The 24,556-nt window shown below is 53.7% G+C and overlaps 1 protein-coding gene across 4 annotated transcripts in view; it reads left to right on the top strand.

Moving 5' to 3' along the window:
* The window catches only part of Ahdc1 (AT-hook DNA binding motif containing 1), a 65,419-nt gene extending 49,681 nt beyond the window's left edge, over positions 1 to 15,738 (top strand). For all 4 annotated transcript variants that reach the window (XM_005353110.2, XM_005353111.2, XM_026782070.1 and 1 more), the window contains 2 exons: positions 254 to 5,164; positions 15,238 to 15,738. In XM_005353110.2, coding sequence (XP_005353167.1) covers positions 328 to 5,121 — 4,794 coding nt within the window. In that variant the 5' untranslated portion in view covers positions 254 to 327 and the 3' untranslated portion in view covers positions 5,122 to 5,164; positions 15,238 to 15,738. The remainder of the gene's footprint in view (positions 1 to 253; positions 5,165 to 15,237) is intronic.
* The last annotated feature ends 8,818 nt before the right edge of the window (positions 15,739 to 24,556 follow it).

The following is a 24,556-nucleotide window of genomic DNA, read 5'->3' as shown; positions in this document are numbered from 1 at the left end:
GCTGGTCAGTTCTATGTGGAGTGGTCACCTTGTCCTCCTGCTAGGCCTCCTTCTCCAAGACGGGGATGCTGTCAAAAGGAGTTCACTTGTGTATACTTGATTGAAGACCTGCCAGCCATCTGGACTTGGGTCAGGGGCTGGAACATAGTGTAGCAATCAATGGAACCCTAGGGAAAGGGTCCAGGGTCTCAATAGGGTGTGGGAAACTGAAGCCGGCTCAGTGAAGGACTTCCTGCCTCTCTTTCCCTGGCAGGTTCTGGTCCCGGCTTCTCGCACCCTCATGTCAGCCCCGGCCCCGCCTGGTGGCCCTCGGAGGACAAGGTCAGGATGCGTGTGAAGCCCCAGGGCCTGGTGGTGACTTCCAGTGCCGTCTGCAGCTCTCCTGACTACCTCCGAGAGCCCAAGTACTACCCCGGTGGTCCCCCAACCCCCCGGCCCTTGCTGCCCACCCGGCCCCCTGCCAGCCCACCTGACAAAGCCTTTTCCACCCACACCTTCTCTGAGAACCCACGCCCACCCCCACGCCGGGACCCCAGCACCCGGCGTCCACCAGTCCTTGCCAAGGGAGACGACGTGCTACCCCCTCGGGCAGCCCGGCCTGTCTCCCAGGCCCACTGTCCCACACCAGCCCCGGACAGCAACTCTCTCCGCCACTGGGACAACGGCCGTGTGAACCTGCGTCCAGTGGTGCAGCTGATTGACATCATGAAGGACCTGACAAGGCTGTCACAGGACCTACAGCACAGCGGTGTGCATCTGGACTGTGGTGGGCTAAGACTGAGCCGCCCACCTGCTCCACCACCCGGTGACCTGCAGTACAGCTTCTTCTCTTCACCCAGCCTGGCCAACAGCATCCGTAGCCCCGAGGAGCGCGTCACCCCTCATGCCAAGTCAGAGCGGCCCAGCCACCCCCTCTATGAGCCTGAGCCCGAGCCCAGAGATAGCCCCCAGCCTGGCCAAGGCCATGGTCCTGGAGCCACAGCCACAGCCACTGGTCTGCCCCCAGAGCCTGAGCCCGATGGGCCTGACTACTCTGAGCTAGCAGATGCTGACATCCTCAGTGAGCTGGCCTCCCTTACATGTCCTGAGGCCCAGCTCCTGGAGGCTCAGGCCCTTGAACCTCCATCACCGCAGCCTGAACCACAGCTCCTGGACCCCCAACCCCGTTTCCTAGACCCACAGGCACTAGAGCCTCTAGGGGAAGGTTTGGAGCTGCCACCACTGCAGCCTCTTGCTGATCCTCTAGGGCTGCCGAGCCTGACTCTGCAGGCCCTAGATACCCTACCTGACTCCTTGGAGTCCCAGCTCCTTGACCCCCAGGCCCTTGACCCCCTGCCCAAGTTGCTGGATGTTCCTGGTCGACGTCTAGAGCCCCAGCAGTCCCTGGGGCACTGCCAGCTGACTGAGCCCTTACGCCTGGACTTGTGCTCACCTCATGGTCCCCCTGGTCCTGAGGGCCACCCCAAGTACGCCTTGAGGCGCACTGATAGGCCAAAGATCCTGTGTCGCCGGCGGAAAGCCGGAAGGGGGCGGAAGGCAGACTCGGGACCTGAAGGTCGCCTGCTTCCCCTGCCCATGCCTACAGGGCTGGCAGCTGCCCTGGCTGAACCCCCACCGCTGCCACCACCTCCACCACCTCCTACTCTGACAGGCCCAGGCCCAGTTCCTGAGCTGGAGCCAGAGTCTTCTCAGACCCCAGTGGTCCCCACCCGCAAAGGCAAGTGCAGGGGTGTACGGCGCATGGTGGTGAAGATGGCCAAGATCCCTGTATCTCTAGGGCGGAGAAATAAGACCACGTACAAAGTTTCATCCTTGAGCAGCAGTCTGAGTGTGGAAGGCAAGGAGCTGGGCTTGCGGGTGTCGACAGAGCCCACCCCATTGCTGAAGATGAAAAACAATGGCCGGAATGTGGTGGTGGTCTTCCCTCCAGGTGAGATGCCTATTATTCTCAAGCGTAAGCGTGGCCGCCCTCCTAAGAACCTGCTGCTGGGTCCTGGCAAGCCCAAAGAGCCTGCTGTGGTAGCTGCCGAGGCTGCTACTGTGGCAGCGGCCACTCTGGCCATGCCAGAGGTAAAGAAACGGAGGCGGCGAAAACAAAAACTGGCATCTCCACAGCCATCGTATGCAGCAGATGCCAATGACAGTAAGGCTGAGTACTCTGATGTCCTTGCCAAGCTGGCCTTCTTGAACCGCCAGAGCCAGTGTGCTGGGAGGTGCTCACCGCCCCGCTGCTGGACACCCAGTGAGCCTGAGTCAGTGCACCAGGCCCCAGACACCCAGAGCATCTCCCACTTCCTGCATCGTGTGCAGGGTTTCCGGAGGCGAGGAGGCAAAACGGGGGGCTTTGGAGGCAGGGGTGGAGGCCATGCAGCCAAGGCAGCCCGCTGTTCCTTTAGTGACTTCTTTGAGGGCATTGGCAAGAAAAAGAAGGTGGTAGCAGTGGCAGCTACTGGGGTTGTGGGTCCTGGCCTCACCGAGTTGGGGCATCCACGCAAAAGGGGCCGAGGGGAGGTAGATGCTGTGACTGGGAAAGCCAAGCGCAAGAGACGGTCCCGAAAGAACGGGACTCTGTTCCCAGAGCAGGTGCCCAGTGGCCCAGGCTTTGGGGAGGCAGGTGCTGAGTGGCCTGGGGACAAGGGTGGTGGCTGGGCCCCTCACCATGGGCACCCAGGAGGGCAAGCTGGCCGAAACTGTGGGTTCCAAGGGACTGAGGCCCGGGCTTTTGCCTCCACTGGACTGGAGAGTGGGGCTTCAGGCCGGGGCAGCTACTATACGGGTGCACCCTCAGGCCAGACGGAGCTCAGCCAGGAGCGCCAGAACCTCTTCACTGGCTATTTTCGCTCCCTGCTTGACTCGGATGACTCCTCTGACCTCTTGGACTTCGCCCTCTCAGCCTCTCGCCCAGAGTCCAGGAAGGCATCAGGCACCTATGCAGGGCCTCCCTCCAGCGGGCTGCCTGCACAGCGGGGTCTTGCCACCTTCCCAAGCCGGGGAGCCAAGGCTAGCCCAGTGGCGGTGGGCAGCAGTGGAGCTGGGGCAGACCCCTCCTTCCAGCCTGTTCTGCCCTCCCGTCAGACCTTCCCACCAGGACGGGCAACAAGCTACGGGATAACCCCAGCCACTTCAGACTGCCGGGCAGCTGAGACCTTCCCAAAGCTGGCTCCCCCTCCTTCAGCCGTGGCCCGCTCACCTACCACCCACCCGCCTGCCAACACCTACCCGCCTCAATATGGTGGCTATGGGGCAGGACAAAGTGTGTTTGCCCCAGCAAAGCCCTTTTCAGGCCAGGACTGTGCTAACAGCAAGGACTGCAGCTTTGCCTATGGCAGTGGCAATAGCCTTCCCGCCTCACCCAGCAGCGCCCACAGTGCTGGCTATGCCCCACCACCTACTGGGGGTCCCTGCCTGCCACCCAGCAAGGCATCCTTCTTCAACAGCTCTGAGGGGGGGCCCTTCTCTGGGTCAGCTCCCACACCTTTGCGCTGCGACAGTCGAGCCAGCACCGTCTCACCCGGTGGCTACATGGTGCCCAAGGGCACCACAGCTTCTGCAGCCTCTGCCGCCTCCTCCTCCTCCTCCTCCTTTCAGCCCTCACCTGAGAACTGTCGGCAGTTTGTGGGGGCTTCTCAGTGGCCTTTCCGGCAGGGGTATGGCGGCCTGGACTGGGCCTCAGAGGCCTTTAGTCAGCTCTACAATCCCAACTTTGACTGCCACGTCAGTGAGCCCAACGTGATCTTGGACATCTCGAACTACACGCCGCAGAAGGTGAAGCAGCAAACTGCCGTGTCCGAGACCTTCTCTGAGTCGTCCTCCGACAGCACCCAGTTCAATCAACCCGTCGGTGGTGGTGGTTTTCGGCGTGCCAACAGCGAGGCCTCAAGCAGTGAGGGTCAGTCCAGCTTGTCCAGCCTGGAGAAGCTCATGATGGACTGGAATGAAGCATCGTCTGCTCCCGGCTACAACTGGAATCAGAGCGTCCTCTTCCAGAGCAGCTCCAAGCCTGGCCGCGGGCGGCGGAAGAAGGTGGACCTGTTTGAGGCCTCACATCTGGGCTTCTCAACATCTGCCTCGGCCACTGCCTCTGGCTACCCATCCAAACGGAGCACCGGGCCCCGGCAGCCGCGGGGTGGCCGGGGTAGCGGGGCCTGTTCAGCCAAGAAGGAGCGAGGTGGTACAGCGGCTAAAGCTAAGTTCATCCCCAAGCCACAGCCAGTTAACCCACTGTTCCAGGACAGCCCAGACCTTGGCCTGGACTACTATAGCGGGGACAGTAGCATGTCACCGCTCCCCTCCCAGTCAAGAGCCTTTGGGGTGGGAGAGCGAGATCCCTGTGACTTCATGGGACCCTACTCCATGAATCCGTCTACACCTTCTGATGGCACTTTCAGCCAAGGCTTCCACTGTGACTCTCCCAGCCTCGGTGCCCCTGAGCTTGATGGCAAGCATTTCCCACCGCTGGCGCACCCACCCACAGTGTTTGATGCTGGCCTGCAGAAGGCATACTCACCCACCTGTTCACCCACGCTCGGCTTTAAGGAAGAGCTGCGGCCACCACCTACAAAGCTGACTGCCTGTGAGCCCCTTAAGCATGGTCTTCAGGGAGCTAGCCTGAGCCATGCAGCGGCAGCCCAGGCCCACCTGAGCTGCCGGGACCTGCCACTGGGCCAGCCTCACTATGATTCCCCTAGTTGCAAGGGTACAGCCTATTGGTACCCACCAGGTTCAGCTGCCCGTAGCCCACCCTATGAAGGCAAGGTGGGCTCAGGGCTGCTAGCTGACTTCCTGGGCAGGACGGAGGCTGTATGTCTCAGTGCCCCTCACCTGGCTAGCCCACCAGCCACGCCCAAGGCCGACAAGGAGCCACTGGAGATGGCCCGGCCACCAGGTCCACCCCGCGGTCCCGCTGCAGCCACTGCTGGCTATGGCTGCCCACTCCTTAGTGACTTAACCCTGGCCCCTGTGCCGAGGGACTCGCTGCTGCCCCTGCAGGACACTGCCTACAGGTATCCAGGCTTTATGCCACAGGCACATCCTGGCCTGGGTGGGGGCCCTAAGAGTGGCTTCCTGGGGCCCATGGCGGAACCTCACCCTGAGGACACATTCACCGTCACCTCCCTGTAGTACCAACTGAAGTGCCGACTGGACCACGAGGTTTTGTTCCTGGGTGAGTCTGGGGATGTGGGTCCTGAGGGCAGAAACCTGAGGGGTAGGGCGGGAAGGTGAGGGTGCTTGGTTATGGGGAGAGCTGTTTGTGAGGGACTCACCAGCAGGAAGGAAGGACTCAAAATGAGAAGTTGTGTAGTCTGAGGAGCTTGTGTGGGAGACCCAACAGAATATTCAGAAATGCCAATCACTGCAGTGGTAGAACCATAAATTGCTTAAGACCAAACGTTCATTTCCCCCTCATTCTTGCCTGGGTAAGAAGTACCATTTATCTTATGAAGGAGGACATTGGCCTTCCCCCTCAGAAGAAAAGAGTGGGCCAGTCACCAGCTTTGGTTCTGTAGGCTCCTGTGGTGGAGCTGGTTTGCCTTGGCACGTGCTCCACGGGGACTTTACCAGATGGCCCAGAGGATTCTCTCTCTCCTGTCCTCACTTACGTGCACTCCCAGATAGCCACCTGCCGTGCCCCTGAGAGCGGAGATTCAAGTTGTAACATCTTGGGCTGGATGTTGGTTCCATGTGATCAGGCCCTATGGGGCAAGGATGGAGGTGTGAAGAACAGAGCCTTCTCTGCCCCAGGAAACTGCAACCAGTGGGTCTGTCCACTGGGAAACTGGTCCCTTCCCTCAAATGCTTCTCCAGAGTTCAATCAAATATTCGGAGACACTTTGCCATTATTTCTGTCAGGTTCTATGCCTTCACGGTTGAAGTCTGTTTTAGTGTTTTCAGGAAAATAAAGGCAGAAGTGTTCCCGTATAACTGGAGGAAACAGTGGGTTTAGAAGAATTATCATCTTGAAGAACAGTTTATTTCAGAATATAGCCACAACTAGACCCACTTTGAGGCAAGATATCTGTCACAGAATGGGCCAGATGTGGCCATTGGCAGTGGAGTAGCTGAGGTCTGCACTGAAGCCTCCTCCTCACTCTTGCTGCCCAGAGCCTCCTGGGTGTTTTGCTTCCTGATGGACTAGCCTGTCCCTGCTCTGGAGAGGCCATGCGAGGCCAGGGTGACTCAGGGTCCTGAAGTAGAGTCAGTGGAAACTTAGGACTTCCCCTCCCCCCGCTTTGCTAGACCCCAGCTGCCCTGGTGCCTAAGGGTGGCAAAGAGCCATTGTGAAAACCAGGCAGCCCCTGGGAACACCAGTCCTCGGTCGGCCACCAGCTTGCTACATATCTGAACTTTTTGCCTTTTCCCGGCCTCCCCCTCTGTTTGAGAAAATGGACTTCAGTAGTCTCTTGGGCTCTCACAGGTTTGTATGGTCTGCATAGTGGAGACAATGGCTTTTTTTTTTTTTTTGGGCAGTGTTTTTTTCCTCCCTAATGAAGGCAGGCTAAGATTAAAACGGCCTTCCATTCTCCATGCATCTCGCTGCAAGCAGCAGGGCTGCAGATCTGAAGCCGGCCAGAGAGAAGCTGCTTAGGGTTTAAAATGTCAAACTCTTGATCCTTCTCACTGGAGGGGAGATGTCTCATGGATAATCCAGAAATGTGAAATAATCCCAAAACCGTTCCTCCCAGGCTCTGGGATGGAAAATGAACGTGTGGGGGCTGGGTGTTTGGGCAGGTCACAGCTCAGTGCATAATGGAACCACCCAGTGAGGCCTGAATGCAGGAGGAGCTGGGATGCCATCCAGCCCCACATTCTAGCCTGTTCCCCACCCAGCACTGGGAGTTAGCAACACTGTCCTCACAGGGACACATGCAGTTCCAGAGACATCTGTGCAGCCCTCCCTGTGTATCCGGCATTGGAAGCACCACAGACAGGCACTTGAACCTCAGAGGGCCTCCGGTTCAGAGGGAAAGACGCCAAACACAGAATGGCACCGAGCACTTGGTGGTCAGAGCCACGGGGAGGGGGTGCAAGGCCAGCTAGGGGGGTGTGAGAGCCTGCAACGGGGTACCCAGACAAGACCTTACAGCTGCTGCCAGCTGATGAAGGGGCTCGCTGGTAGATGGGGAAGAGCACTCTGGACAAAGGGAGCAGTAAGCGGTGCGCACAGTCTTGAGGAGGGGAGGGATTTGGCTCTGAAGATCTTGCTGATGAGCAGGCAGTAAAGCTAAGCGAAGGCCAGGCAGGCAGAGCCAGATCCTGTAAGACACTGCAAGGAATTTGAATCATTCCAAGACGTACAGGGAACCACTGAAGATAGTCCCAGTGAAACCGGGCAAGTATTGAAAGGAAGGAAACCAGACCAACCAGTCGTGATGGTGGCTTGGACTAAGGCGGTCTGGGCTAGTTTCCCTTCCCTGGTTAGGATAGCCTACAAGCGCCTCCGTGTAGAGCAAGCCTCTCGTCCCCACGACTAGTTAAAGCCATGGTGATAGTGAGAGAGGTTAGAGGATGCAGAGGAGAGTGGCAAGGAAGTGGAATTAGAATAGAAGGAGCCACATTGTCCACAGAAGGCCTAAGCAGAGAAGACAGTGACAGGCTCACTCACCAACAGGTAGTGAGCATCTTTAATCACGGGCACTGGGGAAGCGGTAATTCAGTTCAGCTGCTCATCTTGAGCCTTTTCGCACTAACCCTGGGACAGGCACTGAGGAGACAAAGCAGACGTGGCTCCTGTCTAGAGATCAGCATCTATCCCAGGAAGTTCAAACAAGCACACAGAGAGCCTGGAAACTCTGGGTAGGAAATGGCAGGTGCCCAGAGGCAGGGAGAAGCCAAGAGTGCACACCAAGCACCGGATGCTGTGCTCAGAGGTCATTCTTCTGTTCAGATATGTGCTGTCCCTTTGTGTGACACAGCATCTTGGGCAGGGAGTATGTTCTTGGTTTTCACTAGAGGTAAGGGAACAGGCACAACTGAGATCTGCCCAGGAATCTGTAGTTTGTCAAACATGGATCCACCTGTGACTTTCAAAGTTTGCCATGTGTCTACTCTTCACCCACATCTCCGGCTACAAAATGATGGGTCACATTAGGTGAACGTATGGTTCTTTGGGGGGTGCTGAGTTTTGTTTTGGGGGGTCAAGGGTTTTTGTGAGACAAGGCCTTGCTGTATTGTAGCGCTGGCTAACCTGGAACTAACTCACTATAGGTGGGGCTGACCTGGAACTTGCTTCCTCCTGCCTCAGCCCGCTGAGTGCTGGAATTACAAGCATGTACCACTGTATCCAGAAGGACTAGCATTTTAAATGAATTTTGTGGATTTGGCTAGGAAGCTGCACTTAGCTTGAAGAAGCCACAAGACGTGGAGCCAGGGAGGGGCGCTGCAGGCAGTGGGGACGTGGGGCAAAAGTGGGTTTCATCCCAGTGAGAGCCGGGAGGTGAAAGGTCAGATGAGACAGTGGGGAATGTGTGTCCTGGCTCTCTTGAGTGCTGTAGCTGATAGGTAGTTAGTGGTGGGCCAAAGGAGGGGGCCCTTGGGCTCATACAGGCATCCTTTCTAATGAAGAGCAGAGCCAGACAAACTGGCTCCATGTTGGGACCCTTGAACCAAAGATCAACCACACCAGACCCCAAGAACAGAGGTGAGAAGGTGGGAAGGGCCCACAGATATTCAGGAATCTCTAATCCTTCCCCCCTCCCTGTTAGCTCTTGGCTCTAAAACTGAGGCCAAGAGAAATGTCGCAGGTCCTCCCAGGTTACACCAGCTGGGGCCTGACGGGAACTGGAGGCAGTTTCCAAGGCCACCATCCAGCCAGGGTCAGCAGGCATGCCCAGGCCTGGGCCAGGCCCGACTGCTCTGGGCTTTGTCTCTCTGAGTCTTGAATCCTTAAGAGGTCACTTGATCTTGCCTCTGGCTCTGAGCAAGAGGCCTCATGTCAGGGCTCAGCCCGTCCTGCCCTGCTTCCTCTGAGCTCCAGGTTTTCTCGCCTTTCTGAGGTCATCCTCCAGTTCTGCTTGCATTCCCTGTAGCCATATTTAGGCCAGGCCTTCTTTTTCAGAGCCCCCGCTCCTTGGAAATACCATCTCTCTATGAACATACCTTCTGCTGCTCCTCCTCTCCCTGCACCTCACATCCCTGGTAAAAAGCAGAGCTCCAAACTGGCAGGCAGTGGCTAGGAGTGCATGTCTGTGGTCACACAGGCCCCTCACCAGCTAGGTGATCTGGTGACTCACGTAACCTAGTGAGTCACATCATCTCTATCTGTAAGAATTAAGGGGATTGACATGTAAAGCTCTTATCCCTGTCCTGGCCCACAGGAAAGCACCTAGTTGGCTGGTAGATGGGTGGATGAATGCCTTCCCACAGTCTGAATTCTGGGTCCTCAGTGCAATCTGCGTGAGTCACACATCTCCAACCCCTGTTCATGACCTTTGCTTGACCAAAGATAACCCTCCTGCATCTGTTTGTCTGCTGTCCTCTAAGGGTCTTGTATTCTGCTGTGGGCCTGGAGCATTTGGAAGCCTTGAAATTTCTCTGGGGCTGGAGACGTAGTAGTTGAGTATGAAGGGTGCTTGCCTACTGTGCACAAGACCCTTGATTCCATCCCCAGTCCTGGGGAGTGAGGGACAGGGTATTCCCAGTGTTCTTTATGTTAGCCACTGGACCAAGTCCTGGGGAGAGGTAGGGGCGCTGGGATGAAGGAATCGCTACTCCAAAGGACTTTGGAAAATCACCTGGGTAGGCTAGAGCTTCTCCCCAAACACAAAGCATCTGAGAAACCTTCCTTGTAACTTTAGAGTGTGTTTTCATTTCCCTGGATAGCACTGTCTTCCTTGCCACTGTCCTCTTTGGTGCCATGGTGCCTGTGCTGCTGGGGGTTGGGGAAGTAGATGAAGTCTGTCCAGTCCGCATGAAGTAGCAGCCCACTCTGCCCTGGCCAGTATCCCATGCTCCAGATAGCACTAACTAACCCACAGGCCTAATGGGCTTGTTCCAGACCTCTACTTGAGTACCATGTCTAGGGGAGGTGCCTCAGCTCCTCCAGCAGCAGGGAGGATCCTCCATGCCAGCTCTTCTGAGCTACATAAGGAGGGCAGCAGGGACTTCCTGGAGCTGGAAATGATCCGAGCAAATGAGAGACTTAGCAGCTAGAGCCCCACTCAGCCAGCTGGGTCTCTGGCCCACCCCCACCCCAGTCCATTCTGTCTGTGGTGGCCGCCAAAGTGCTTGTTGTTCAGCATTTTTAGATGCACGGTGTCTGGAGCCCCTAAAATATTTATTGGGTGAATTGATTAAAGCACATCTGCTCTTGAAAGCCGCTTCACACCTTTTGATTGTATCCTTCCTCCCCGGCACGACTGTCTGCAGAACACAAGCCCGACTGCCCGGCGTGGTGCAGAAGACATTCGGGCCTCTGTCTTGGCATCCACCCCTTTCAGAGAGTTCTCTGCAGGATGCGCCCTTTGCTTTGCCGTGGCCTGGTTGCCCTCTGCTATCCACTGGGGTCTGCCACCTGTCACTGCCAGTCTTTCACTCAGGCGTCACCTCCTCCAAGAAGTGTTCCGTGATCCTTCCCAGGCACAATTAATCTCCAGCTCTTTCTGCATCCTTGACAAGCCCTTTCCAGGAATGTCCCAGCATGCCATCCGTTCCTTTAGGCTACCTGCTCATCTTCGCATTGACTCCCCAACTCCAGTGTCTCACCACTGGGGGGGGGGTACTTCAGGTATAAGTGTGTGGAGGTCAGGGGACAAGTTTTAGGAGTCCTTCCTCTTACCATGTGGGTTCTAGGATCAAACTCAGGACATTAGGTTTAGCAGTTAACGCTTCTCCTCAGTGATCCATCTTCACCGGAAGAACTAAGAGAGGAAAGGTCAGCTGAGCCATGATGGTTGATGCATGCCTTCAATTCCAGCATTCAGGAGGTAGAAGCATGTGGCTACATAGAGCGACCCTGTCTCCACAAAAGAACAGGAGGGCTGAAGGTTCCCAAATCTGCAGGAAGTAACCCTAAAAGCAGTGTATTGAAGGGTGTGTCAGTGAACCTGTCAGCTCCAGACGAGGTGACTTCCAGAGAGGCCTCCAAGCAGTGGGAGCCACAGAAACACTGAGTGACGAGAAAGAGACTCTTGGGAGTTACTCTGCCTTCATCATCCATGATGTCTGTCCTCACACAGGTCATTTCCCGCACGGAGGGTGGAGACACACTTTGACACAGAAGTGTAAAAGTGTACAAATGTGCATATGGGGAGGAGAGCTTGTTTTCTTGGGACAAAATAGAATGGGGAGTGGGAGGTGTGGTCACAGCAGATCGGTGGCTATCTGCAGGTAAGAAGCCCTTCTGGTCCCGCTACCAGGTACTGTAGGTCTCTGTGTCCAGCAGCAGAGGGGGCTCCCAGAGCCAAAGGTCAAGGCACATACTTTGGAAAGTGGACGAGCTGCCCCACACCCCTGTCCTCTTTGGTTCCAATTGGGAACCCTATGATCCTTCGCTGAACCTCTAGTGGTATTTCTGCCTATCAAGTGTAGTTAAAGCCCCACAAAAATAGCCTGTACATTGAGGTACCTCATGGGCTTGATAACCTGAAAATGGCAGAGAAGTAGCCTAGTCTTCGGGCAGTTGATTTGTCCTTTGACCCCGCACATCAGGGACACCTAAAGCTCTCTCGTCTCCTGTTCAAACCCTTTACTTTGCAGAAAGAAAAGTGAAGCCTAGAGAGGGAAGAGGGGAGAGCAGGGGAGTGGAGGTCGAGCCTGAGCGCACACCCTAGCAGGAAGTGGGTGTGATAAAAGGCTGCTCAGATGGAGGCCAGTGGATGCTCTGTTTATAGGGAGGACTGCTCTCTCTGGGCAGAGACCACTGAAGTCCCTGGCACCTCAATTGCTAAACCTGCAAGAGCTGGAGGGCGCAGTGAATGTGACTCTGGGGTTCCTCATGGAGGCACTCAGGTTAAGTCTGAGTAAAAGTGGTTGGCGTCCTGGGGTCGGGTGCATGCTGGAACTCAGGGTTCAGAGGTACCACACACAGGTCTGTGCTCTAGAAGAGCCAAGTAGAGAATGGCAAATGCACTGGTAGCTATGGTAACAAGGCATTCTAAGGAGGCATCCTAGAGGTGTATGAGAAAGAGCTGAGCAGGACACTCTGACATGCTGACCGGCCTTAGATCAGTCATGGTGCTGTCAGTCTGCACGCATGCACCATCCCAGCACGCTGAGCTCTGTACTTAGTGGTTAATTTAGAGCTATAGCCTTACTTCCCAGACTGGACTGAATGCTCCTCCTCTTCCTGAGCCCCTCAGGACTTCCCTTGGCACAACCACCTACCTACATGGAGACTGCATTGTTAGGGTCTGTCTGCTTTGCTCTCTCTCCACTCCAGCAGGCTTTTAGGGTGGATCCAGAGTGCTTACCTTCTCTGCCTTGTTCCTAGTCCCTGAGCTGGGTTGCCTGACACCTTAGTATTTGGTTCAGTTTTCAAGAGTTGAGCCTCGCTAGGTCTGTGTTCTATCCAGCATAGCATTCTCCCTTCACCAAGAACACCCCCAGCCTGTGATTCTTCCCCACCCACCATCCTCCCCCAGATTCTGCCTGAGCCCCTGGCTGGCTAAGTCCCGGAAGCTGGGAGGGTGGTGGGAGGAGAGGTAAGGTGCTCTGGGCAGCTTAGCAGAGGGTGAGAAAGCCTCCTGCTGCCTGGCCGCAGGCACCCTGGGAAGGTTCTGGCAGGAACCGCCTGCTGGGCTGAGATCACCATGGAGACCTGGCTTGCAGAGGGTCACTGGCAATGGCTGAGGGCTGGTGGGGGTGGGAGTGAAGGGGATTTCTGCAGAATTTGTGCTCTGGACCTTTGAGGGGAGCAGGCTAAGCTGGGTTCATCACTGTCAGCATGCCAAATAGTTTGCAGCAGCCCACCCTCTCTCTCCAGCAGTTCCTCCAGAAGATTCTTCCTCTTGGCAGCTGTCCTTCAACTGCAGTGGATCCAGCTTCTGGGATGAGGCTTCTCCAGTGCTCGCTGAGCCTGGCACCCCACACATCAGTCCTTTTTTCATCTCTGCAATTGGTCGTGCTTGTCACCCTAACTGTAGAGAGCTGACATCCATCCCTGCAGCACCCCTGCTCCCTTTTCCTTACTACCCCAATTGTCTACATCTGTCAGCTCACAGGCGCAGTGGCTTACCTACCCCAGGACTGTTGTGGTCCAGATCTGGTGTCCCGAGCCCTTAGCCCTCACTCTCCTTTATGCTGCTGGCCTAACCACCAAGATGGGGTGCTTGCTTCCCTTTCCCTGCAGGAGCCCACCTGGTGTCCCTGGCTCTCTGGGGTATCCTGGCAAGTCCAACCAGAGGACAAAAGTCATCCCTGGGGCTGATTGCCCGGCAGACAGCAGCTGAGGCTGAGCAGAATGCCAATGTGTCCCTACTGGAGAGGAAAGCTAACAGAGTACATGGGAAAGGGGCTTTCTGTCTGCCTGGCTCCTGCGGCTGTGGGAGACGACAGGTGGCACACAGAGGAGGAGACTTAGGGGGCAATTTAGCACCCCAGCCCTACCCCTGACCTCTGTGAGGCAGGCAACCTAATGGCCCAGGGTTCTGGGAATGACCTAAGCCAGCCTTGTCTTGGCTCATCCCTTACAGCAGCAGAGCTGTAGATCTGCGGGGGAGAGGGTGCACACTGGTGGTCTGGATAGAGACAATAAGTTCCACACACATGATCAGAACTCTCTAGCAAAAAAAGGTACCTTAGTGGTTGTGGGGACTGGGGAGTTTCAAAGCCTCAGGAAGGCAGGCAGTGTTTCCACCAAACACAGATGGCATTGTGCTGGGTGATTTCTTCATTCCTTCGTTCAGGCTGACTTCCTCATCACCTCGTCTCTCCTAGGAGCAGAATGGATGAGTGGGGTTGGGAAGAGGGGTGGAGTAAAAGAAAAAAAAAAAAGCAGTGTTTCACACCTGTGTGGTGCTGTGCCCAGGCCCTGCCCTGGTTCCTCTTTGCCAACCATGGAGGTTAGAAGCATTACCAAGCTAGCTTATTATTACAACATTTGGAAACTGAGGTTTAGAGAGCCCATCTGGCCCCGGGAAAATAATAAAAGTGAATTCATTTTTTAATGTATTACACATCTGTGTTCAACCTTTCTGTCTTAAGCACTGGATCCAGCAACAAACCTAGGAGGGTAGTCCCATTGCCCCCTCCTTTGCTTGTTTGTTTTTTTAAAGCAGAATCTCCTGTCACCTGCTCTGCTCATGAGTACTAGGGTGACAGGCTACAATCGCACCTGGTTTGTGCCATGTTGGGAATCAAACCCAGGGCTTCATACATGTTGGACAAATATATCTAACTATACTATACGAAATATATCCCAGCCCTGATTGGTGGTTTGAGCCAGTCCTGCTGCAGCTCAGGCTAACCTTGAACTCAAGATCTTCCTGTGTTAGTCTCTTAGGTGTTGGGGTTATGGGTGTGGGCCGCCATGTCAGGCCTTCTAGTATCACACTAATGAGTAAAGGAAGCTAGGTGCCTTGGCAGGTGCCTTGGCAGGTGCCTTGGCAGGTGCCTTTAAATCTCATACCTGGGGGGCAAACAAGTGAATCTCTTCAAGGCTGGCCAGAGTTCTGTGGTGAGGCCCTGTCTCACACACAACAACAACAAAACTTCAATGAGTAAACAGGCTTTAGCTCCTACCCACAGTCACAGAACTTTTAATTGGTGGCGCTGGCTGTGAGCTCAGCTATCTCTAACTCCAGAGCCCAGACTTAGTAAATCCTGCTCTGGGACTCCTTCCTTCTTTCCCTCCCTCCTTCCTTTCTGTCTGTTTTTGAGTTTTTAAGGTAGGATTTCTGTTCTCTATAGCTCAGGCTATCCTGGAATTCACACGATCCATCCACCTGCTTCTCCAGCTTGTCTTCACTCTTGGTATGATCTTGGGCGTGTATATGTAGAAAAACCACACCTGTATTGCAGTTCTCAGGAGGCTACGGCCAGAGAATCAGGAGCCCAAGCTAGCTTTGGCATACAGCGAGTGTGAGGCTAACCTGGACTATATGAGACTGAAGAAAAGTATCTCCACATTAGGAAACTGAGCTTGGAGAAGTCACGGGGGGCCCTGCCTGGAGAAGGAACAATGTTAGCCTCTCCAGAACTTTCTGTGGGAACTGAGCCAAACCTGTTTTTAGCCCCCCGGGTCTTGGAGTTCAGTGTCTATTCGCTGCTGACTTCTGCCTCTTCTTTTGTGTTTCTTTGCAGCTTTCAGAAAACCAATGCCAAGACCCCTCCCAGCGTCCACATCGTCCTCTGGCAGGAGCACCTGCCCCTCTGCCTCCCACCTGCCCTTTGCACCCCTGCAACCCCATATCCCACCCCACCCCTCCCTGCCCATCTCCTCCACGCAGAAGCCGAAGGTGAGCCCTTTCTGCACAAAACCAGCAATTGTAAATACTTTTTAAAATGTACAAAACTTAAAAACAAAACACAGTTTTAGAAAAAGACAAAAAAAAAGAGAGAGAGAGAGCGAGAGAGAGAGCGTGTGCAAGAGGTTGCGAGCGGGGATTCGAGGTGTCCAGAACCCCTGCAAGTGTGCACTGAGAAATTTATCTACAGGTCGTTTGACAAAAATGAACAATATCCTATTTATTGTATATACTGTTTTATTATAAATTGTGGATTGTATATTGCATTCTGTAAACCTGCTGTGGTCCCGTGGTGTGCAAATTCGCATGGTGGGGGGAGGGAGGGAGAACCTCTTTTGGGAGCTTTTTTTTTTTTTTTTTTTTTTTTTTCTTTTTCACTCTTGGGTTTTATCTTCTGTTGTTGTTGTTGTTTTCTGTTGGCAGGACACACCCAAAGATCCAAGTTTGTATTAAAAAGAAATGAAAAAAAAGCAAAAAAAAAAAAAGCCACCTTGTGTCTTGTAAAACAGAGTATGTAAGGGTGGACGGACTGAAGGGACACAGCTGGGCTTTGTTCCCGCTATTGGTCCTCCAGAAGAGTTGAAGTACCAAGTGTGTTCCTGTGTCCCCTATGTCTGAGTTCTCCCACTTGCCTGCTGTCTATCTGAGCATCCCCCCGCCCCGCCCAGACGCTGTGCCTCTCCTACCTCTTCAGCACCTCCGTCTCTAGAACTTTAAAGATGTATTTATGTTATTTATGTGTATGAGTGTTTCAGCTGTATGTATGTATGTGCACAGCATGTGTGGTGCCTTTAAAGGTCAAAAAGGGGCATGGGATACCCTGGAACTAGAGTTACCAGCAGTTATCCTGCCTTGGGATGCTGAGACTCAAACCCAGGTCTTCTTCAAGAGCAGTAAGTGTTCTTAACTGCCAAACCACTGTTCAGCATTCCCCGTTTCTATCTTCAATGGGCTCCTGTGGCTCCCAAATCCTGGTTTCCTCCCCCTGAGGAGTCCCATGAGAAGCTTGGCCTCCATCCTCTTCCTCTAGATTCCCCATCCCACCCCAGGACCCTAAGCCTAGTCATTTGTCCTGTGTCCCTGTCCTTTAGGCCTCGGGGTTCTATAGTGGTTCCATGATGATAATTTTTTTTTTAATTGAGGTGGAGTGTCTCTATGTAGCCCCAGTTATCCTGGAACTTGCTATGTAGACCAGACTGGCCTTGAACTCAGATCAGCCTGCCTTCACCTCCTGGAATGCTGGGATAACAGGCATGTGCCATCACACCCAGCAATACCAATCTTTGAAGCATTCCATAGTAAATCCACAAACCTTTGGGACTAGAGTACATGACCTCCTTGCATGGCTGAAGTAGTCCCTGCTAAGTGTCATCTATCCACCCCAGGTCCTGAGTCTCCCCTATCTCTGGCCCCTACCCCTCATTTACTATGACTTACCTATCTGCTTTTGTGACCAGACAAAAAAGGCTCTAATGTCCCTTCATGTTCCTCTTTCCTTCCATCCTGAATTCTAAATGCTATCTGTATGTTTCCTCCCAGCTTTGGTTAACAGAAGAACCAGATTACTTCTTACTCCCTGACCGTGGCCAGCCTGGCTCTCCATTACTTAACTCCACAATGTCCACTTTGGCTTGGTCTTTAGGGTTTTCAGGAACATGTTTTCCCATGACCCACTTGACATTGAAGCTCTGCTGAGTGTGACTTCCCTGTCCCTCTTCCTTAGTGACAGTGATGTCATGTCATGGGGTCATCAGGGGAACTCACTGAAAGACAAACATGCCCCCACCTTCCCAGTACCTGCCTGGGAGAGGCAGAAGGATTCACAGGTCACCATCCCTGAAAACTGCTTCCTCTGTTGGGTGTAAAAGCCATCTGCTGCACAGCCCCCTCCACACAGCCTCGAGATGCAGACCTTGGCCTACCCTTCCTGCCTGCTGTGGAGAGACACCACCACTCTCAAGCTGACAGTCCCCTGTGGAGCTGGAAGTGGGGGCAGGAAGCAGTAAGACCTGCTGAGAGGTCAGGTCGTGGAAGGGGCTTTCCAGAGGAGAAAGCTTTTTAAAAGCCACGCCTAGGGTGGCAACAGAAAACTGAGTGATTTCCTAAGCAAGAAAGATGTGCAGAGGCCAAAGGTGGGAGAGGATAGCAGGAGGCGGAAGCCCTGAGGAAGGCCTAACTTCAGTAGACAGGACACGTGCTCGGGAGAGCCCAGGGGAAGACCTAGTGGAGAGGAAAATGGTAGAAATGGATTGAGCATAAGAAAAACGCAGACAATAACTGCGTTATTTAAGTGGCTCAATGATGGAATACAGGCCTGGCCCTAGGTTCAATTCCCCACTCCAAAAAGCAAAGTCACCCCAGGACTGCTGGGATAGACCAGCCCCAAAGAAGCCTGTTTGCTGCCTGAAGAGAGAAAATGCATGTATTCGTGACTGCTGAGGGGCAGAAAGGGGAGTCTAGCCAGATGGAGCTGGCAGGTGAGGGGGGCTGGGCTGAATGGGCATCTCTGGCAGGCAGGGTTCAGTTAGAGGGTGAGAGCTCCTCACAAGATGGATAATGGGAAAAGGGAGGGCAGTGAAAGCTTGTGTGTATAGTAACTAAAGGAACTGGGGGGGGGGGGGCATGAAGGAAATCCGGAGCTTAGAGCAGAGAGGAGGCGCCTAGGCTTGGAGAAAGGAGGGCACTGGGAAGGGGCTTTGTGAGAACCTAGTGCTCCAGGCCAGATGAAAGGGGACGAGAGGGAAAGAGGTGTCTGAGGGTACAGTCCAGTGGTAGAGTTCTTGCCTAACTTGCACAAGCACTGATCAACAGCACAAGAAAAAGAAGTATTTGGGGGAAGGAGGTGCTAACCAGCCTGGGTAGGCTCTACTGCCCAGCAAGGGCTCCAAGGTGTGTTTTGGAGGTCTGGGGATGGAATGTCTTTCAGGCCCTACAATCCCCGAGGGAAGGGCAGCAAGAGACCCTGCCTAGGTAAGTGACGAGTGATGGAGCTCACCCTGCTTTGTTCTGTTTTCAGAGGTTGGGGCTTCACCACAGCCAGAGCACCACACCTGCTTCCAGAATGCATCAAAACTACATGATTCCTATTTGGGAGGGTGAAACAGGAGGATCTCAGGTTCAAGGCCTAGGCTATAAAAGAATTCAAGCCAAATGGGCAACTTAGCAATACTTAAAAAAAAAAAAAAAGGTGGCAAGATGATTTACCTGGTAAAGAGACGCTTGGTGGCGAGCCTGACCACCTGAGTTCTAGCCCTGGAACCCGTGTGGTAAAAGGAGCAAAGCTATTCCTAAGAATTGTCCTCTGGCTTTCACAAGCACACCATGGTATAAATAAAGAGATAAGGGCTGGGACCAGGCAATGGTGGCACATGCCTTTGATAGCAGCTCTCGGGAGGCAGAGGCACGCAGATCTCTGTGAGTTTGAGGCCAGCCTGGTCTACAAAGTGAGTTCCAGGACAGCCATGGTGGTTATACAGAGAAACCCTGTCTCAAGAAACTAGAAAAGAAAAAATAAAAGGTGGGGGCCAGCAGAATTACTCAGTCTAAAATGCTTACAACTTAAGTATGAAACCCAAGTTTCATCTCCAGAAGACACCTGGGGAGATGTTGGTGGGGGTAATTGGGCACAGTGGCGCATGCTTGTCATCTCGGCATAGGGAGACAGAGACAGGGACATCCTTGGGGCCTGCTGATCTGCCAGTCAAGCCTACTTGGTAAGTTCCAGGCCAGTGAGAGGATCCTGTCTCCAAAACAAGATGGATGGCACCGAAGAGAGACACCTGAAGTCGCTGCCTGGCCTCTAGAGACAGATTCTCAGATGCGGGCACACAGGAATACACGGAGAAGGATGGGGATATAACGTAGCTCAGTGATAGGGTGCCTGACAGGCGGCCTGCATTCAATAACCAGCGCCAATCAAATAGAAAAGATGGTGCCTGCATGGTTCGCACTTGGCTGCCATTATTAACACTGCTCAATAACCAACACCAAATAAAACAGTGAAGATGGTGTCTGCATGGTTTGGCTACCATTGCTAACACTTGTCCAGGGTGTCCATTCTTCAAGGTAATCTGGAATCGAGAAAAGATCTTCCCATCATTTATAGATGACAAGACAGGTTCTCAGTGACTTGCCCCTGAAGTGACTTAGTCCAAGGTCATAGGGAAAATGGCAGAAGTAGATCAGCCTGAAGACTGACCAAGCCTTTGTTTTTTTGTATAGACTTAATGAAAAACCAAATCTGAGCAAGGCAGTGGTGGCACACTCCTTTAATCCCAGCATTCGGGAGGCAGAGGCAGGCAGATCTCTGAGTTTGAGGCCAGCCTGGTCTATAAGAGCTAGTTCCAGGACAGGCTCCAAAGCTAGAGATACCCTGTCTTGAAAAAGAAAAAAGGAAAAAGAAAAATCTGTTCAACACAGGACATGGACACAATGGTTAGCATGCATGAGACGGGGCCAGGGCTTGAGCCACAGTGCAGGGAGGGGCACTTTTAAAAACTACAAATTAATCCATTCTATAGTAAAAGGTTCTAGGCCAAGATGTAACTCAGTGATGAGCTGATAAAAATTGAGTGTGTGTGCCAGCTTTTCTGAGTATTTATACATACACACATGGTTTCCATATAGTGCCATGAGGTTTCACTGTGTGCCCCATCCTAAATACAGGGTAGGGTATACCTCAGCCATAGAGCCCTTGCTATGCACAAGGCCATAGGTCCAATAAATATAATTTTGAAAATAATGGTAGGGTTAGACATGCATCAGCATAATGCTTCCCTTGCATGTGTGAAGCCCTAGAACAATTGCTTTGCATAAACATGGTGTGGTGGCACCTGCCTGAAATCTCAGCAGTCAGAAGGTTGAGGTCGTGATCCTCAGATGCATAGGGAGTTCAGAGCTCGAGGTCAGCCTGGGCAATATAGTCATGGAAAAGAAAGAAACCCAGGCCAGGGAGATGGCTCAGTGGTTGAAGGCTTCTGCCGCCAAGGCTGACAACCTAAGCTTGATCCCCAGGATCCACATGTAAGGAGAGACAACGCCTGCAAGCTGTCCACTAACACCTTGACAAGAACATAGATACACAAGAAACCCTCCAAGTATAGAGAAATAACTTGCCACAGCCAGGCAGAAAATGGTGACAGCAGAACTGAGCAGTCTGGTGGCTCAGAAGTCTACAGTTCACTGTGCTCTTAAAAGTGAGAGCTCAGACGCTGGCTCTTTCTCATTAGCAGAGTGCTTGCCTAGCATAAGCAGGGCCCTGAGTTCAATCCCCAGCACGGAAGAGGCCCCCAGACTGCTCTAATTAGACCTCTCAAGACTGTATCACGGTTCTCCAGCCCTACTCGGATCAGTGTTTTTTGACCACCTTTGAGCGAAGCCACCTGGAGAACATAAAATACTAATCTTGCTCCTCCATATAGGGGCTGATCTGTAATACTAGCGCTGAGGAGGTCAGAGGCAAGGTAATATCAAGTTCAAGGCCACCGTGAGCTGGTTTTTTTCTTTGTTTTTAAATGATGCAGAAAAAAAATGCTGGTGGGACACCGGGATCTATTTCCCTGGGGTAGCATCTGGCTGAGCATGGGTTTTCTTTTTTTTTAAAGCTCCCCAATATTCTTAGTGTGCACCAGAGTTGATAGCCTCTAGTATAGCTATTGTACTGAGCATTTGCACAAGCATCCACCTGTGCACACACATCCATACTTAATATGTATTCCTATGTGTGTCTGCGGTGCTCTCCTGTGTGTACATACATGGTCCAGAGCATCCTTCACTCTTGAGTTCAGGACACTGGCCGAGGCTCTTAAGGACACAACACACAACAGTCAGTGAGACAAATGGATTTTTTTTTCCCCTTTAAACATACAGTCTGGTGAAATCATTAAGTTTAGTGTTGTCTCTTCCTATGAATGGCAGGAGTTTGGAATCCCATGAGGATTAACTGACGGAGCTTTGCACATGAGAGATTTGCTCTTGTGGCTGTGTTCTGCCCACTGTATAGATGGGAAAGCAGGATGTTGTGGTGCAGAGGCAGGTGGATCTGTAAGTTCGAGGCCAGCCTGGTCTATATACAGCAAGCTCCAGGCCAGTCAGTGCTACACAGTAAGACTGTCACAAAACAAACAAACGTGATAGAGACAGGCTTCATAGTGTGTGCCTGGGTTTGACGGACCAGCTATGTGGTGTCTATGTGTGTGAAGGTGTGTATAATCTGGACCCTGTAAGAATGTGGATAGTGGGGAGGGATGATAGAAAAGGCTCCAGCCTGGAACACTACAGATCACGCATACGCACGCACCTGTGAGGAGGCTGGGTTCCAGTCAGAACCAGGAGAGCTATGCTTTGGGTATGTGGGGGAGGCATAGCTGGGGCTGAAAACTGGAGAGTGGGAGGGAGGGAGGAAGAGAGGGAGGCTGGGGAGAGCCATATCCTTGATCTCTGTTCTGTTTCAGTAGTTCCAGACTTGTGCTCTGGGTCTCTGTGTGGCTCTGGGTGTCCCTCTCTGTAATGTCAGGATCTTGGCATCTGTTTCTCTTCTGGGTCTTGGGCTAGGAGGCTGATCATGTGACTCTGGGTCTCCACCTCTCCAGTCTACTTGGCTCTGTGTTCCCCTTCTGTGTCTCTGTCTCTGCCTCCACGTCTGCCTCTGTCCTTCCTTGTCCTTGCCAGGTGGGGGGAGGGGCCCAGTACTCAGAGAGCAGGTGTGGGCTCACTTAGGCAGCAGGGAGCGAAGCCCAGGAGGGCCAAGAGCCAGCAGCCCCTGGACACAAGCACACTCCAGGGTACATATTCTGAGTGCTCACGGGAACACACAATGACCTAAGTCCAAGGATGGTTCCTGAGGACTTTCACAGGAACAGGCACAGGTACAAAACTAAACAGTCCCTTCCCGAAGCACACAAGGATGCCAGACACAGTGGGTCACATGCAAGCTATCAGTGGCTCACACAGACATGCTTCATGAAAAACCCTCAAGGCAAAACCTCATCCAGACACAGAGAAAACCCCAGAGCCACAGATAAGCACAGGGACCCAAACACACACAAAGACACACAGATAAAGAAGATGCAGGCATACGGGTTCACTCAACACTCAGAACCACACACTCAGGAATAAGGAGGGAAAAGCAACCCTCAAGGGCAATCAGAGACAGAGGCACACCGAGGGACCCACGAGGGACCCAGACAGAACAGTCTCAGGTACACACTCCGCCCCCAGGGCTCACTTTGGAGTACTTGGGGACACGCCCATAGGTGACAGGGGGTGACTTGGGCCCTAGCGCACCTGGCGCCCTCGGCGCGCCCCTAGGCGCCAGGCGGCCCTAGCGTGCGTGCCCGTGCCTGCGTGAGTGCCCGCCCGTGCGCGCCGCCACCTGTGGGAGGAGAGGTGCGCACTGCGCCCCAGGCTGCGGTGGGGGGAGCGGTTGCCATGGCGCGCCGAGCGCGGCCGCATACTAATGGGCGGCCACGGGCACTGCCCCCACAGCTGCCCCCCACTGGCCGCTCTCTCCTCCCACTCCTTCCTCCAGCTTCCGCCGTCACTCGGGCGCGCGCCTTCTGCCCACGCGCTCCACACGGATCCTGAGCCCTTGGTCCCAGGCCACTATCGCCTCATCTCTCCAGCACTGAGTCAAGCCAGGCCCAAGGGCGAGATAGCCTGACCCTGCGGGGCTACCTGCCTGGGCGGAGGCAGGCACCAAGCGGACTTTGCAACAGGAGGAAGCTCCGGTCAGCCTTGGAAATAAGGCGACCACCCTCAGGGAAGGCAGGACAGGGCAAGACAAGGGGAGACTCAGGCCCTGCAGTCTGTCTTGCCATGTGATCGGATTAAAGGCCAACCATAGTGGCACCCTTCCCCTGCTTCTAGCTCCTCCCCAAGTCACGGGTAGTGGACTAGTTAGTTACCACCACAGCTAGGTAGGTCTTCCATCTCTCAGGAACAGCCCCTCGGCCCTCCAGTTCAGCCCTAATAGGGCGAGGTGGGAACTGAAGAGTGCCTAGGCCTGGGCAGAAAGCACACTGGAAGTATCACACCTCCTGCTGGATTCCGGTCCCAAAGCTGCCCTGACTCTCTACCCCACTGTGTTAACTGCCTTGGGGGTGACCGGAGGCCCTGTGGGGTGGGGGTGCCGGCAAAGAGTTTGCAGGTAGAGGCAGTGAGAGGGGAGCCTGATGAGGGGGGGAAAACCAGGCGGTTGCCTAGCAACCCCACAGCTGTCTGTTGACCTAGAAGAAGCTGCGCTGTCTTGACACAGCTGGTGTTTACATGTAACCGAGCTCTGGCTTAGCGCTTGCTTGGAGCAAAGCTGAGGCAGGGCCCTCGCGGCAGCCTGGCCCCAGCCCTGCCTGTCGTGGGCTTGTGGGTTCCATGACTGCCTGCCCCGTTTGCTTCTCTCCCATCTCAGGTCTCAAGTCCCACAGAGAAGGAGCAGAAGAAATCTCAGAAGGGCAGAGGTAGTTGTAGATTCACAACCCTGAAGCCTCCAACCCAGAACAGGGAGAGACTAAGGAAAGCACATTGGAGCTTCAGGTATAGCGCAGCAGTGAAGAACATTTGGTGCTCGTCCAGTGTGGTTCCCAGCGCCCACGTGGCAGCTCACAAATGCCTGTCATTTCAGTTCCAGGAGATCTGACGACCTCTTTGGCATGCTTTCGTATGATAGAGCTAAGAAACGCATGGGCACACACACGGTACAGATATGCGCATGGTGTGCAGACACACATACACACATTTAAAAACATGGATCTTTAGAGAAGAAAAACAGAAGGAAGCCGCATGCCAGTGCCACAAAGAACAACGACATCCACAGGGACACCTGGTCACAGCCTCTCCAAATCGAAGTGATACAGGCACGTGCCAAGAGGTGGCATGTACCTGTAAATCCTGGCATCTGGGAGGTGGAGGCCGTAAGGTTGGAAGTCCATGGTCAGCCTTTGCGAAATGGAGGATTCAAGGCCAGCCTTAAGTACATGAGGCCCTGCCACAAAGCAACGTGCAAAAAGCGTGACATAGGAAAACAGCCCATCACAGAAACGCCTATAGGCACAATGACATACACACAAACACAGGAACGCAGTCATCAAGTGGTTGAGACATGGGCGTAGAGATGCCTGCCTGCACATATCTTCACGCATGCTCACACCAGCAACTCCCGT

This window comes from Microtus ochrogaster, chromosome 10, assembly GCF_000317375.1.
Source record: "Microtus ochrogaster isolate Prairie Vole_2 chromosome 10, MicOch1.0, whole genome shotgun sequence".
Taxonomy (NCBI): domain Eukaryota; kingdom Metazoa; phylum Chordata; class Mammalia; order Rodentia; family Cricetidae; genus Microtus; species Microtus ochrogaster.
The sequence above is the reverse complement of the archived record's forward strand: the minus strand, read 5'-3'. Positions and strand labels throughout refer to the sequence as shown.